At 36.1% G+C, this 17684-nt stretch overlaps 2 protein-coding genes across 2 annotated transcripts; both read right to left on the bottom strand.

The window, feature by feature from the left end:
* Positions 1-9571: 9571 nt before the first annotated feature.
* LOC113236727 lies at positions 9572-12476 on the bottom strand. Its single transcript, XM_026472887.1, has 4 exons — positions 11208-12476; positions 10504-11027; positions 10222-10410; positions 9572-9644 (listed from the first exon to the last, which is right to left on the bottom strand). Exons 1-4 carry the CDS (start codon positions 12474-12476, stop codon positions 9572-9574), a joined length of 2055 nt encoding a protein of 684 aa, XP_026328672.1.
* Positions 12477-13526: 1050 nt separating this feature from the next.
* On the bottom strand, positions 13527-16240 carry LOC113236915 (cuticle protein 7-like). Its single transcript, XM_026473134.1, has 4 exons — positions 16214-16240; positions 15842-16081; positions 15012-15178; positions 13527-13681 (listed from the first exon to the last, which is right to left on the bottom strand). Exons 1-4 carry the CDS (start codon positions 16223-16225, stop codon positions 13633-13635), a joined length of 468 nt encoding a protein of 155 aa, XP_026328919.1. The 5' UTR covers positions 16226-16240; the 3' UTR covers positions 13527-13632.
* Positions 16241-17684: the final 1444 nt, after the last annotated feature.

Genomic DNA, 17684 nt, shown 5'->3' with positions numbered 1-17684 from the left:
TCCGTTTCGAATTTGCAGAAAATATTCCACCGCAAATTAGGTGAAGAATTCGGTTTATTGGATTTCACCAACCTTCCGTTAGCTTGTTAATTAATAAAACTCGGCAAATACGTGTAATTCCAATACATATGCAATATTTTGGTGACGTAGAGCTGATCTGACGATGAAAATTGCAGACTATGAGACGAACTCCTCATCAGTGTATTAAAGATACCTTATGTTTGGACTCAAATGATTCGTTTTCACGAGTATTTCCATATTAATTAAGTCATAGTCGAGGAGACCGTAGTAACGAACACTCCTTCTCCTGACGTCGTATACCTCATTACTGAGAGTCGTGACTCCCCGTGGAAGCAAGCTCCACATGACGATGCTGTGCCATCTGTGGCGGTCTTTAGTATCATAACTTGGTCGGACCATCATGTGGGATAACGGCTCTTCGGGTGTTGATCCGTTCGGTAACCATTAGTTATTCGATGTTGTCTCCTTCTTTCCAGGCAATGTGATCAAAGAAATCAAATATCCTACGTTAACAAAAGGTGGATAGTCTGGTTTGCACGTTTAGCTCCCGCAGAATTGAGTCGTTGGTGCGACAATCAGTTCAACGGACTCCCGACATTTTCCTCCAGCACCACATCTCGAAGGCGTCAATGTAACGAACGCAGCGAAAGCGAATAAGCAAATTTTTGAGGACCGTTTCTTTTATAAAAGAGTTGTAATTACTTATTTTCTATGTTAATGACAAGTATTTAATATTAGATTCTCATCTAATAAAGATTCTATTCAGATACTGAGACTATCTTATTGACAGGTATTGCTACTCACTTAGTAGAGTTCGCGTCGAGCTACAGCTTCCAGCACATCAATCACAATTTCATTATTATGACGTGTAAGTAATTGTTATTATATAGCCATTGTGTGACTGCATCAAGGTCTTGTGTCGAGATATATGATCTTGTGACCAGTCGCAAAATAGTTTCATTATCGTACCCAATGTAATATAACTTTTACCATAAAAGCTGTATAGGAATAAGCAAACATTTTTGTTTTGTTTAAAATTTAGCGAAACAAAAAAGTGACAATATAAAATAGTAAATTTTATATTTCAATAAATAACGTAAAGCATCAATTAAATTAACATCGACTTGGTACAACTTTATTCAAACCTTTCTGAATAAAATCGAAAGTAAACAAAATTAGTATATAAAAAACTTTTTCAACCTAAATCTACCAAATTTACAAGAACGCAAAATCAACCTCGGACCATTCGACAAGCGAGTAGGAAATTAAAACAAATGAATGAAAACAATTGATAATTGGAAATGAAACTATTTTTCCGGATTTAAATCGCGTATATTTGTTTTTTCAAACAAACCGACGTTTCGGGCCCTTTACAGGTCCCATGGTCAACCTTAAAAATCCGGAAAAATAGTTTCATTTCCTATGTGTAACAATCGCGAAAACCTAAGAACTCGAATTGATAATTGGTTATTTCTTTATTTTCAAATTACCTACCTGTTTCAAATGACCTAATATAAAAAAAAAAAACATAAATTAACAAACCAGGCTTTGACAAAACCTTCTTGCGCACCTTCTGTTCAATTAATATTTCTGTTGTATATATTTGGTGCTATAAAGAATATATAAAAACGCTGCATTATTTTGGGGATTTTATTGTTCCATTAAATGCTGGTGTGTGTAAGATTCCTATTACAACATGCAAAATTATAATATTTTATTATATGCAGAGCAAGGCGGCTGTGCGATCTGAAGAGTTTTCATTCAGTCGCTACAGCTGCATTGCTGAAGGATTTTTTTTAGAAGAAGAGAACCAAGTGAAGGGACGAACAAGTTGTGCATCGATGCTACGCGACACGCCTGTCTAAAGCAGTAGAGCTTTAAAACGTAAAGATCTGAGGGGCACTGCCACTGCGCTCGTTACCCTGAGACATAGATTGACAACTTCCATGTGCTTGTAATTTCACCGAACTTGTGATTACATAATACATATACATCCCTTGCAACATTTATTACATGCCTTATTTACTTACTTTTTATTTGAATTGTTTATTTTCCAATCAAAATTTTAAATTACGGTTTTCATAAATTCTGAGATATTTTATGCTCTGAGAATACTTAATCCATATTATTGAACCCTTAAATAAAGTTTCCTAACAAAAGGTACCATAGTCATTACACAAATTGTCAAAATTCGGTGCTGAAAATGCATCATAATTATTATAATACATTTTGATCGCATCTTTAATTGTCATGTTATGCACCACCTGTTAAGTCATCGTAACCTAGCTCTCCAGCTGACTGGTAGAGAATCCCTAATGGGATTTAATATGTTAGCTGTGCTGTTTTTTGTGCAATAGAGTTTAAATAAATAAATAAAATGGTGCCTAATTCACTACATATAATACAACACCCAAATCAGCAGTTTGAAAAAGTGATAGTTTGTAGACTTTGTATTTCGGACTAACGTACTTCTTTAAATATTCGTTGACAATTACGTACATACACTTCATGTCCTTTTCCCATCGGGGTAGGCAGAGTATACGGTTTACTTAAATCAGAAGTCATCAATCATATCGCCATGAGCGTGACAAATCCAACCAAACTTCATTGCCGTATTCTGTGAATAAGGCAATCGCATAACATCGAAATTGCACAATAAGTTGATGCATTACGGTCTCAAAAAGTCCATGTTTCGAAACATCCCAATCAAACTGAGTAATAACACAGTGCATAAATATTAATATTTATGAAATGTAAAAAAGTTCATAATATATATTAGCGTGCGGTTTCATAATAAAGCATGTAATCATTAATGACAGATATTTGTAAAAAAAATATTTTATGAAGATCACAATGTAAAGGGGGTAAAGAAAATCTTCAAAAGTTAATGCTGATTTATTAATGATGTATACTCATTTAGTCAATAAATTACCTATCTCAATACTCGTGATATAAGAAAGTGGCAATTGGTGAGATCGGAGTATAAATCTTTTCGATTTCTCAATTAATGAAAACTTAAAGATATCATTTCGAAATGTCGAGCTATCTTTTGAAGAATACTGATAGAGTCTGAGTCTGTTAAATTATGTTTCCTTGTTAATTCGTAAGTAACAGGAACGTCATTAGCATTGTCTATGTTATTTTTTAAAAGCGTAAAACTTAATATAGATATTTTTAACTAATGCTGCCCAATGCAAGAGCAAGACGAGACTTAACCCAGCCATAAAATGCGTAAAAGATCTCAATTTAAAGTAATGCGAGACTGTAAGAGTCTCGCAGACTCAGTCTAGTTTTTGGTCTTGGTCTTGGTACAATTAGGTGGTCTTGGTCTTGCATTTTTTGCAAGACCTGATTTTGGGTAATACTAATTTAACATACGATGTTCTTCAATCTTTGTATATCGTTGTAAATATATGGAACTGTGACCTTTTTCTGCCATCTGGTCGTTATTTTAATTTATTTTGCTTTATCTGCGGCCCACCAAAAGCATACAAATTTTAAGTTGTAATACTAAATACTTAATAAAGTGTATAAATTTTTAAAAACAATATAAAAATAATTGTCGTGCACCAACAAGATGGATCAATCAAGTCAAGTTCTCAACGTCCTCGAAATGTACGCGGTCAGGGACAGAACCATTGGAAGCAGATCATCCGCTTTAGAACTAGACACGAAACTGACTACGATATGAGGGAGCGACGAGAGAGAGAAAAAAAGAATAACTTTAACATTTAGAAACATTTTAGTAGTAGTAGAGCTCCTTGTGAAAGAGTTTGTCCAGGGAATTATTGCTGTCTATTTCTACCGCAAAGCGGTCATATGAGCATTACAGGTGAAATTACATGCATATACTTGTCAACTTTGTCTTAGGGTGATGGGCGCAGTGGCAATGCTCCTCAGATCTTTGCGCTTACCAACATGCGCACGACTTGTTTGTCCATTGCTTGTTGTCACAAAAAAAAGGAAAACTATAAAGTCTCGAATAGTTTCTATTGATTGGGTCGTATCTGCATCTATCAAATCAATAACTTATAGCCGCAAACCACCTTTAGATGGAAATGTAAAATATTCAAGCTCAGGTTACGTAGTTAAGTATCGGGTGATCTAATTGCTAAACCAAGAATATTAATACACTATAGGGTTTCGTTACGATATAGCTTGCATTGAATGCGGCCAGTATCACTTTCACTCCATATTCTAGATCTTGCATTGTATGATAATGTTTTTATATTAATTAATAGACATAGAATGGTCTAAAGTTAGACATGGTCGTCAAGTTGTCGAGTTCTTTAACCGATATCGAATCAATTTTAGTGCTACCATATCAGGGTGCAAAAGCAAGATTTTTTTGTAAAAATCAAGTTTGCCTTAACCGATATTAAGCTAATATAGGACCGATTATGATGTATATCGCTCCAGTGATGCCATAAGCGAATAAAATAAGCGCTTAAAAACAGGAGATAGGCAGCAATTTCTTTCCAGCAACCAAATATACTTACAACTTACAATGTATTTGTATCTGAAGGCAGAATGGAATTATTTCAATTGATTATTAGATTTTTTTAGAAGCAGTAGAGCTCCCTGTGGAAGGGTAGTTCAGGGAAATACTGCCACCTTTCCTATCTCTGCCGCCAAGCCGTAATGTGAGCAATACTGTGTTCTGATTTTGAGGTGTTGGTGAAATTACAGGCACATGGGACTTGTCAACTTAAATCTCTGGGTGACGAGCACAGTAGCAGTGTCTCTCAAATCTTTGCGATTTTAACTCTGAGTGACTTTGCATTATGGACGGGTGTGTCACTTACCACCAGGTGCACGAATTGTTCATTCCGTCACTTAATATTATTAAAAAAATTATTAGTGATAGTAAAAATATATATACTTTGTTTCTTATTCGTGTTGTCAAGTTCCGTTCTGTTACTTATATATCATCAAATTCAAAATTCAAAAATTCAAAATTCAAAAATGTTTATTCATTGTACAGTCGGCATTAATACAAACAAAGGTAGGGACCATCCTATTAAGTAAATAAATACCTGTGTCAGGAGGTCCCGCTCTTCCTTAACTCATGCATACTTATGCTATAGACTATGTACACAAACAAAAATCAAGAAAACTTAAGAATAGTTGGCATTTACCTACCTTAACCTAAATGTATGTGTGTGTGTTTTGGGAAAGTGTGGTGTGTGTGTGTGTGTGTGTGCGCGCGTGCGGCTGTAGTGTATGATAACTGTGTATGGAAATAATTATTAATTGTTCTAACGTGCTTTTATATATAAATCGTGTCGCCTATAAGCTAATAAATATGCTGCAGAAGAGCTTCTGTGTCATTATAATTGATTGTTTCGAGCCATTTTACTAAATTTTCTTTACATTTCCGTGAAGTTAATTCGAAGATATTTAATTGTTTATTTAATTTGTTATATATAAATGCTGATTGCGAAGTGTACTGTCTTTGTGCAAAAGTAGTTCTAATTTCCTGTACATTAGCAACTGTGTCTTTTCGCCTTCTTGTCATTGCATCAGAGAAAAATGGTAGAGACTTGTGCAATCTTAAAATTGTTGACAAGATATACAGTTTTCTTACTGTCAAGACCTGACTGAGATTATATAGTTCCTCCGTAGGGAATCTAAAAGGTTTGAAATGTATTACTTTAAGTAAACAGCGCTGACTTCTTTCGATTTCCAAAAATTTTGATTTTGTTGCACCTCCCCAGATTGAAATACAATAACCCATTATCGACTGTGCCAGGGATATGTATATTTGTTTAATCAGTTTTTTACCAGCTACATGTCTCAATTTCCTAAAAATCCAGGTCAATTTTCTTACTTTTCCGCACATAAATTCATCAATCATCAATGTATCAATTCTTGTTTATGTCGTGTTATGTCTAGGATGTTTGTTGTAACGAATGTATATTTCTTCATTTCTTTCAATGTACCCGTACGTTTCATCTTTATGATATTAGCCAAAACCGTCTTCTTTTTTGGTCAGGCGTATGCTCAGCAGTATAGGCATGTACTATACGTGCATGTAGTATATATATATTTAAAATAAAAACTTTTCGAGTTCGTACCGATCAAATTGTATATATAACCTTACTGTAATGTATACTGACCTCTAGTGCGAAATTGCCGATAATAACGGTACTAAAGTGTTTCTTATAAAAAGTTTGTTTTGGCTAATTGTATAACAATTTGTTTCGGTACATTGTTGGTGAATTTAAAAGTTAAATTGTCCTTCACATTTACTTTGTTCATGTTTTGCTATGTAAGTTTTTAGTTAAAAGTCAGATCGCCGGTTTGTTCCCGTGAAAATCGAATCCTCGTAGAGCTCTTTTTGAAATAGTTCGTCCAGGAAAGCACTGCCACCTTAAATATTTCTGCCGCCAAGCAGTAATGTGAGGACTACTGCGTTCCGGTTTTGAAGAGTAATGATGCTGGTAAAATTACAAGCACGTAAGACGTGTCAACTTATGTCTTAGGACGACGAGCGCAGTGGCAGTGCCGCTCAGATTGTTGCGATTTAAAGCTCTGAGTGGCACTGCATCTGCTATGGACAGGCGTGTCGCTTACTACCATTTATTGTAAGCACATGCCATTTGTTTATCCTGTCTCTTAGAAACATAAAAAAATGATTATCGCAAAGTAATGAATAAAGGATATAGGTACAGAAGATGAGCAGATATATCTCTTATTCTTTCCTATAGGACGTGACGTTCGTGTTCAGGTGGAAGTGTCCAGTAGCGTCCTGAATCTAAGTTCGTGCTCACCTTAAACCCTCTACTTATATTTTATATGGGCTAAGAGACTTCATCTCGCCCTTTTCTTCGGTGGTCAAGGCCGACAGCAGCAATTTTTTTTTGATACCAAGTACGCGACGAACATCTCGTTCGCCTGATAGTAACTCGTGCCGTTCAAAGGTTTAAATCGCAAAGATCACTCTGGCACCCTTCGCGCCCGTCTTTCTAAGACATGAGTTAAAAAGTCCTATACGCCTGTAATTTGGCCAGCAATCTTACCCTTCAAAACTGGAACGCAGTAACGCTCACATTACTGCTTTACAGCAGAAATAGATAAGATTGCATTACTTCTATGGACGAACAATTTCAGAAGGAGCGCTACTGCTATTAAAATAACCTTTATAAAAAAAGACATGTCTCATCTCTTCTATTTAATATGTGGTAATGGTGATTTTAAAGAAATAGCTATTCATAAAAGACCTAGTGGGAAACAGTAATGTTATTGCATTGTGTCAATAAGCAGGTATTGATATTGTAATGTACAAGGTTATGGTTGGCTTTGGGCTACATGTGTTCTTAGAATACGAAATAGATACACAATAATTTGGTGCAAGGGTTAACGCCCCTAAATTTCACAATAAACACTTTTGCTTGTATTACACACATGCAAATGCTCGGTGTTTTTACAGCACGACGAACTAGTGTTAATAGCTTTAAAAATGTGTTCTTATTAAATTTCAACATCACAATACGAGTGTCCACTAGAACGAAGGCTCTGTTCTCACGCTCCAATACTCTAGAGAGTGTAATTAGCAGGTTTGCAGCAAACTTCAATGTGCAGTTGAAATGACACTGTCCTTTTGTATCGTGCCATTATTTAGTGGACTCAGACAAAGTCATATTGAAATAAAATAATGCTATATGTTACATATTCTGTATTTCATCGTTAAAAATGAATCCAACGAATTTTGAGATGGTGATATTGAATGGAGAAAGTCCTCACGCATAATTGAGAAATTCGTTGTTTTCAGGGATTTTATTATGACGCCACTTATGAAATCTATCGGCTTCATGGAGAAAGAGTGCGCTGTACAAAGAGCTGTGTAAAGAGTGTTTGGGCTTTTCGAGTCGCCAGAAGGAAAGAGGGAAATTCAGGTTTTAAAATCTAGTTGCTAAGTTTAGAAATAACAATATTAAAAAATCTAAAGCAAAGATCAGCAACAAGCACATACAAAAATTCGTGAGGTTTCCTGATTCGTTCCGTAGCTTAGTTGGGAGAGCGGTTAGCCCCGGTCTGGCAAACAGACGAATCGAAGTTTTTTTTATAAATATTGCAACATCAAAAAAAAAATCGTTTTATAATGTTTAGGCCTTCTATTTTTAAGCTCAGAATCTATTCACAGTACTCTATTCGTTACCGTTTATCCGAGCATTCTCCAATCTCGGCATTTATCCACCTGCAAACTTAAAGTAGTGAGAATGCATGTGGATTTGCGAACGCCAAGTCCCATTGTTTGGGGGTCCTTGAACGATTGTAGCTGACGGTGAGACTGTCCTAAATATGAGTCATTATAATTTTGATCATTTGCTTTGTTTTGTTATAATATTTTCAGGTCATGTGATGAATTTTATTGCAGAAGTGCAGTAGGTGGTTAGTGAATCCATTCATTCATTTTGATAAGATCGAATAAGGTACATTAAGTCTCTTTCTGATAAAAAAAATTATATTACAAAGCAAAGATTCTTTTACGCCGATGACTACTAAGAATTTAAAGGTAAGCCAATCTTCTATCCGAATATCTTTAATGCACTCTAATACACAGTACTGGTAATTTCTTGAGCTTACGAAGAACAGGTTCTCCTCAACAAAGTATGACATTCTCGAAAGTTCCAAGCTATTATAGCAAATTTGTTCATTTAACATATTTTATTGCTCAAACGTTCACAATACAATTTAATTTCCAAACTGTAAATTTTAAAACTTATTCAAGGTACAATTTTTCCGGATATTTCGTTACAGTGATACGTTCCATAATCACAGGATTCACGAGTTCACTTTAGTCATCTTCCCAAATATCGGGAAAATAAAAATATTCTTGTAGTGCCAATCTTGAAATTAGCAATAATGAATATTTGCCGACTACCTAGTAAGTACTTCGTCCAGGGAAATACTTCTACCAAGCAGTACTTTTTTAAATGAAAAAATCAAGTGCGCATTGCAATTTGACCTCCATCTCACCTCATGAAAAATGACGATGAGGTCGACGATGGAGCATGCACACTTAAATAAGGCCTATTCACTCTTACTTTGATAATGTGAGCATTATTGCGTTCGGGTTTCGAGCAGTAAAGGTGGTGGAGAAATGAAGTAGGCATTTGGGACTTGTTAACTTGTGTTGTCTTAGGGTGACCGGCGCATTTTTTTTTTTTAAACTTTATTGCATACAAAAAAGTACAAATGGCGAACTTAATGCCATTAGGCATTCTCTACCAGTTAACCAGAGAGCTGAGTACAGAACAATTAACAGGCGTTGCAAAACTTGACAACAAACAAACAAAAACGAAAGAGAAAAAAAAAGAAAGGGAAAAAAAAAGAGGAATAAAGTTAATAAACAAACAATTTGGTTAATGTATATATTATGTACATAAATATGATCATACATAAACAATAAAAATTAATTTTATACATACATAATAATAAATATATATACATAACAATAAATTATATTATAATAATATATATAATAAACATATATCCAAATGAGACTATTGTGATGCAGGTGGAGAATCTAGCATTAGATTGCGGACTAACTGCTTAAATGCGAGTTTATTTGGCGCACTTTGAATATGGGGTGGGAGAGCGTTCCAGAGTCGTATTGCCTGAAGAGTAAACGAGTTAGAGACAAAACCAGTACGGTGAGGAGGAACAGATAAAATAAATTTATTATGTGAACGCTGATCACGGGCATTGTGCACACCAAAGTATTGAAACTTACATTTCAAATACTCTGGTGCACATGGGTCTTTGAGTACGGAATAAAGCGTGGAGAGGATTCTCAGATTCCGGCGCTGACGAATCGTGAGCCATTTCAACTTGTCACGATATGCGGACACATGATCATACTTGCGAAGACAGTAAATGAACCGGATACAACTATTGAGCAACCGCTCCAATTTGTTGAGAAGTTCTTGAGTGATATCAGCATAACACACATCAGCATAATCGAAGATAGGGAAAATGGTTGCCTGAATTAGCAGAATCTTTGTTGTAATGGGAAGAAAGTGTTTGAACTGATAGAATGACCTCAAAATACCAATAATCTTCCGACTAATGCAGTCAATCTGAGGTCGCCAGCAAAAAGTAGAATCAATGTGTAGTCCCAGATTCACTACATGAGGCACGAAAACAATGGATGTGCCATCACAAGAAAGAGGCGCAACGGAGCTTATGTCCAACCTAGACAAAGCATAGGGACTACCCACGATCATGCCTTGACACTTGCTTGGATTGACACTGATGCCAAACTTACTCGACCAGTCAGCAATACGTCGCAAATCATCATTGAGGTTACATATCGCATCATCCAAGGAGTCAAATTTTGCTTGCGCATAAATCTGTAGATCGTCAGCATACAAATGATGAGAGCTGCGGAGAATAGGAGAGATTAAATTTATAAAAATTGAAAATAATAGGGGAGAAAGAATTCCGCCTTGGGGCACGCCTGCCTCTAGATCGCACCAATTAGACAAGACGTCTTTGGCACGAACAGCTTGCTTGCGCCCCTTATGGTATGAAGAGAACCATTCCAGTTCCAAGGCAGAGACTCGCAAAAAAGCTAGGATGGCTAGGAGTATATCATGGTCAACAGCATTAAAGGCGTTAGAGAAGTCAATGAGAACTAATGCTGTCAACCGCGAAGCCTCCATGCCCTCACGAATGTCTTCCGTAACTTTCAATAATGCCGTTGTGGTACTGTGGCCCGGCCGGAAACCTGATTGGTACTGGCCAAGGACATTGTGTCTAAAAAGGAAGGATGATAATTGGCGATGAACAACTGCTTCTAGAATTTTAGAAAGGAAAGGTAGTATTGAGATTGGCCTAAAGTGTTTAAGAACAGACGGATTATTTATTTTAGGAAGAGGCAGCACATACGCCCTGCGCCAGCTGCTAGGGAAAGTACCAGAGGAAAGGGAACAATTAATAATATGTGTGATAATCGGCAGTACACTGTCTAAACAGCAGACTATCATTTGACGACTAATGTCATCACAACCAACGGCATTTGATTTTAAAGACATTATTATTTTGCGAATCTCTGACTCTGAAACCGAAGAAAAAGAGAAAGCTTGAGAAGGTTGACTACACAAGAGAGGAATGTCATTGAGAGCATTGACCTTGCCAATACACTGAGTGCTGGCGGCCGCTGAGAAGTGATGATTGATGTCATCGAGAGTGAAAGAATGAGGAATAGCGTCATTCTGAGGCTTAAGCAGACCCACAGACTTCAAAAATTTCCAAGTTGCAGCAGGAGAAGACTGTACAAGATTGTCATGAAAGTTGCGGCGTTTTGCGGCTCTCACCATCTGATTACAGCGATTCCTACATAATTTGAAGGCAGTCCAATTTTCCTCCGACCTACACCGTTTAAACTTACGAAAAGCTCCGTCACGCCTCCTCATTGCAATACGCACTAGAGGAGTGATCCAGGGTGCAGGGGGTCTTTTCAATTTCACTAACCGTATTGGTGCGTGCTTGTCATACAAGCTCAATAAAGTGGCTCCAAAGTTTGCCACCTTCCCATCCACCGTAGAAGTTGCCAATACCCCGGACCAATCAATAGTAGACGCATCATGAGCAAGTTTATTTAATTCCAGCCCCGCAAAATTTCTCAGCTTTTTAATTTCGGAAGAACGTTTGTGAGGCTTAATTTTGTACACAACATAGAGCAAGTCATGATGAGAGAAGCCCGGAGCCGGGACTTGACCATGTTTTACAACACGATTTGGAGAGGAGACAATAGCCTGATCAATCCACGTGTCCTCGGTATGAATATTGTGGTGAGTCGCATTAAACTCAAGTATAGACAAAGAGAAAGACTCGATAGTTGATCGTAAATTACGGGACGCTAGAGAATCCTGAAGGAGGTCGGTGTTTAAATCACCCATTATTACAAGATGAGAGTAATCCGTTGCGAGCGGGTCCAAGACAGAAGTGAGAGAAGTAAGAGTGACAGAATTAACAGGACGCGGACAATACACAACTCCAAGAATCGCTTTAACCCCAGAAACCACAATCTCCAAGAAAATATATTCAATGTCGTTTACATTTACATACTCCGATGCTGAAATAGTCTTAAACGGAACAGAACTGCTGATATAGATGGCTACACCACCACCATTTACCAAAGGGCGATCATTGCGAACCAGGATATACCCTGGTAAAGCATAAGTAGTTGAATTGTGGCATGGCTTAAACCAACTTTCAGTAACCAGCACCGCATGCAAAGAACTCGACGAAAAAGTGTCAAGCAGTTCAGTGTAGTGACGTGGAATGCTTTGCGCATTTATATGACAAATGTTAAAATGTTGAGATGAGGTACCAAAGATATTGGAGAGCTCGACACCCAAAGCCTCAACCTCCATCTCCGATGCATCTAATGAGATAAATGAGTCAGAGCTTATACACGAGTGATAATCCTCTGAGTCTGACATCCTATATGATATATGTAATAGTTTTTAAAATATAAATAAATAATATAATAATTATAAATAAAATAGGTTAAATATGATAAAAATAATAATCCAAACTTTATCACACTAAAATTAATGCAACTTTTACTGCGCACAACCCGCCAGCCAACTGTTACAACTGTATAGTTACAATTTTAAAACACTAATATGCTGCACATAAATTATTTTAGATGAAGTTAACAAAAAATAACGAACGAAAAACATTCCAAACATTATTACAACATAAAACTAAGAAGAACATCGATGTTTTGACTTTTGAATCACACATGTATCCAAGACATGAAAATTTGGTAAAAATACTATTAATGAACGAAAATGGAAATGTCAATTGTGTCCCTCAGATCTTTGGGATTTAAAGCTCTAAGTAACTGCTATGTACAGGCGCGTCACTTAACACCAGGCGAATAACTTGTTCATTGTATTTTCAGTATTATAAACGCCTTAAGTTTAACCAAAGTGTGATTGCTCAAAAACTATTACGTAAAAGGACCTTGTTGAAAATTTGAAATTGTGAAATCGGGGAAACCTTTTTACTGTAACACTATTTTTGTATTCTTGCCCTTTAAGATAAAAAATGCAAGGAGGAATTATGTTTCCGGGAGGGTATTTGTAGTAATACATGTAATACATATTAAATAGGAAAGAATTAATAAAATCAATATTCATTTTATTCGAACACTTTATTGAGTTGAGGCTTATAAACAATCGTCGCCGGGTTTAAGGTATGAGTATCAATAGACTACTACTAAGGCAGGTACATAGTGAAAAGAAATTACAAAAAAGCTTACCTAGAAAAAGTTGATTTGACAGTAAAATTTATTTACAAAGAGTATAAAATCTAATTTATACAGAAGCGATAGTCTGTTTCTATTCGTATTTATTTGTATACTTAAATATATGCACTAACTGTCTCCCAAACCGTATATGCACCGTTATATAGACACATCGATGGGCTTTTAAACCCGCCTACACTGATGCCAAAAGTAAGGTTATGATTTTATTATATTACACTCGCAAGGTTTTACAAACATAGCACTAAATAAACGGTTAAGCTAGAAACGAAATAGAAATATAGCACTATACTAATAATATCACAGATTCTATCTAGACATGATTCCTAATGATGATGGATCACAGGCGGGGAGTTGTGCACCACGGCGTTGAAACTGCGAATTAGATTACAACGAGTTAGATAATATCTTGTAATACAACTCTATATCGTTTTACTGTAAAATCATTTCTTCGTAAACATGGTTGGCTAAGGATAATAACGTATAATATTGGTTATTTATTGTAGAGTGTAATATGCCGTAACAAACGAGTTGAGTGTTTTGGGAAAGAAGTTATTAAAAGTTACATGTATAATTCATTTTGTGGTTTAGTGCACGTGGTAATATAGTAATATAATTTATTTTGTGGTTTAATACACGTAATAATATACTAATAATAATGTGTTCACTGAACTTCCAGATAACTCACGTAATTAAGTCCAATTTTTGCTCGACACGTTTCGAGCCAGTCTTTTTTTTATAATACCAAGTGACGCGACGAACAAGTCATGCGCCTGCTGTCAAGCGTTACCCCTGTTCATAACAGTTGCAGTGCTACTCAGAGCTTTAAATCGCATAGGGGCACTACTTCTGCGCCTGGCACCTTGAGACATAAGTTGACAAGTCCCATGTGCCTGTTATTTCACCAGCACTAAATACTGGTACATATAACACAAAATACGGGTTATTTTTTGGGCTTATGAATGATAGGTTCAATGTATTTTTGTTCGTGATTCTCTTGAACAAAATATGATATTCTTGAAAGTTCTACGCTGTTAAAGTACATTTGTTCAACAAATATCCGAATAATCTTCCGAAATATCGGGAAAAGAATAAGAAGTCGTATTGTAGCAAGACACTTGTAACTAGCCATAACCATTCCGTGAAATAGTCGAAAAATGTTGAGCAACAAAATATATATTTTTAAATAATAATGTGCCTGTCAACCACATCAATTCCCTGATCTCAAATTACCAGTACCAGTACCAGAGCAACCGTTTCACTCCGGGGCATTACCCAAAAACCCCAGATTACAACCAATTTAGAAAAATTAAATTCACAAATTGGTCTTCCCAGAGCCCACATACTCACATACTTACAAAGCAAAAAACTATATTTAAAACTATTCGGATTTTGCTTTGAATTCCTTTCGAATGTGTACTATAGTATCAATCTCTGCAAACCAAATCTCTGCTTCCGTAAACTGTTATTACTTTTCGGTGAAATTACATGCACGTGGGACCTGTCAATTAATGTCTCAAGATGACTAGCACAGTGCCAGTGCAACTTAGATCTTTGCGATTTAAAGCTCTGAGTGGCACTGCAACAGATATGGACAGTATCGCTTACCACCAGTCGTTCCGTCACTTGGTTTATTAAAAATAAAAAAGTCTATATTATATGTCTATATTAAGAGTGATGTAATATAGCTACAGAGAATACTTACCCATTGTGGTGATCAGCTGTGTATGTGACTTTGCGAAAGGAGCCGTCAGGCTGCAGAAGCGAGTATTCTCCCTTCACGACGTCGCCGTCACGTTCCTCGTGCTGGGACTTATGGTCACCAGTGTGGGGGTCCTCCACGGAGTAAGAGTAGCCGTATTTAGGGTGAGCCTGTAATTATTACATTTATAATACAAGGTGTTAATTACGGCTTTGCAAAAAGACATCCGCTAAGAGGAAAACTTGAAAATATTATAAGAATAAATCGTACTTTTGGTACAAAAAAATCAAGTAAAGGCCATAAAAATAATACGAACTACATGAAACAAATTATGTATATGTACATTGTATAACTCTTCAAGGATAAAAAGTTATCGACTAATTTCATTCGATAAATCTTAAAAAAATGTAATTTAGTAGATGTGGCTTTATTACACCATATAACTACCTATATATTACAAGGGTGCTAAATTTCATAATACACATAACACTTTGCAATGCTTTGACAAGCAATCTTTATAAATATGAATATACAAGATATGTCGTCGATGCCACTTTGTCAAACACTTTTGTTAAAGACGCATAAAAAAGTGTTTGTATTTCCATGTACTTCAATTCACAAGGAACCCTGAGAAATTCCAAATTATATGACAAAAATAATAATTCCCTTAGTTTTGTCATATTTTTAAGACCGAACAACACACATTGTTTGTTTTTGACTACAGACTAAAGCTCTCGAATCATTGTGCTTTCATAGACACCTGTATACGTATATCAATTATTTTTATCAATATACAAGGTAAGTAACACACACATAAGTATTCAAAGACGTACGTATTCGTCAACGTAATGATCTTCATGGTGAGCTGGAGCGGCGTGGACGGCTGGGGCGGCGTGGTAAGCGGGGGCGGCGTGGTAAGCGGGGGCGGCGTGGGCGATAGGGGCGTAGTGGACCGGAGCCACCTGGTGGTGGACAGGCTGGTCATGACGAATGATGTTCTGGGAGGAGACTGCCGGTGCATAGTGTGGTACACCAGCATGGCACACCGCCACCAGCGCACAAGCTAACACGATCTGATGAACAAACAAACACGTTTCAACAAACAACTAAAAAGGCTCAACAAATATTTTTGTAACTTTTTGTATTGTTGGAAATGTTTTTTTAGTTTTAATATTCATATGGACGCGTTTGAAAGGCGCGCTTACTTTGGAGAACATTTTACTTTGCGGACAAGTGCCTTGACGACTGGTATAGCTTTGATACAGCACTCTTTTTATATAACAAACAAAACATAAGCAATGGCGTGGAGGGGGTCTATTCCAGACAATATCCGAACGGATCACAGTAATTGCTGCATTGGCAATCTACTCACTTTATCGGGTGTCGCAACTATCGATATGGTTGTATGTAGAGAAAATGAACACTAAGTGAGAGGCTTATATTGTTTTACTTTTTGAAATTATTTTAAAGATGATCCTTGTAGATTAAAAATAATCGCCTATAATGCGACGTTTCATGCTATAAAAAAGATGTATAGCGCACAAAGTGGTGTTCTTGGATTTGAGACTACGTTACGGGAGTATTTGGTAACTGGCTGTAAACATTTATTCGCAAGTATAAATGTTTGCAGCGAAAGTGCGTTTCCTTGTCGTGTGCCAGTTACATTTTGCCGATTAATTTGTTCTAAAATCAAAGATTAATTTTATTAAAGCACTTCTAAAAGTCTGACCGCCAACTGCCAACGGATGGTGGGCAATAAAGTCACTTATATAATTCGCAACTTTGACAAATAAGGCCACATTTCCAAAATGACAACTTTTCAGGAGATTGGCTTAAAGAATCTCCGAACAAAATAAGTGGATTCTTTTTTTATGCTTAAATCGGAGAGTTATAAAATTTCACGTATATATAATTTGTTTTATGTAGTTCGTATCGTGATGACTATCATGTTATAAAAAAATTTTGACGTATGATCGCATGTAGTTTTAGTATACTTAGGGTACGAATTTATTAGGAATTAAAAGTGAACTATTTTAGTGCATATAGAATATGCCTTATTATATTATCTATAAAACATTATTTGCATGTTTCTTTGTACAAAAACACAATATTATCCCCGTACATGTCTTTCATAATTAAGTAGCAAAGGTGGCAGCACACCATAATACAATATTATATCCAAAAGGTACGTTTGTTTTATTGTGGAGAGCTTAATAAACTTCTTCAAACCGTATTGAACTAGTATATGTAGTAGTGACCTAAACCCAGTTCAGTCAGAAAACTATAGGTGGACTTCATTTATTATATGTTACAGTTGGTAATGAAATTCAATACACGGGAAGTACCGCTGACAACATTTGGGTACCCTGCGTTTAACTCTTCCGTCACATGTATGTATAGATAGAAATATATAATAGTAAAATAGATACAAAGCCTATTTGTGGTACAAAATATGTGACGTCAATTGGACATACCTTTTTGTATGCAACATTCGTTTTGCAAATTTAAATTAATTTCGTTGCTTCAATATGGTTATTAATATTATCGCTATCTGCAGTATATGTACTCTCTGCCTTGCCTTGCATATCATCGCGGTAACAAAGTAAGTTTGCACTGATATATTAATTTTGTTTCAAAATTTGCTTACGTAACTTAATTAATTATATGGAAGGCTCT

The sequence above is a fragment of the Hyposmocoma kahamanoa genome, unplaced genomic scaffold (assembly GCF_003589595.1).
Source record: "Hyposmocoma kahamanoa isolate Upper Pololo Valley unplaced genomic scaffold, ASM358959v1 92, whole genome shotgun sequence".
In the NCBI taxonomy this organism is placed as follows: Eukaryota; Metazoa; Arthropoda; class Insecta; order Lepidoptera; family Cosmopterigidae; genus Hyposmocoma; species Hyposmocoma kahamanoa.
Note: the sequence above shows the minus strand (reverse complement) of the source record. Positions and strands in the feature narration are given on the sequence as shown.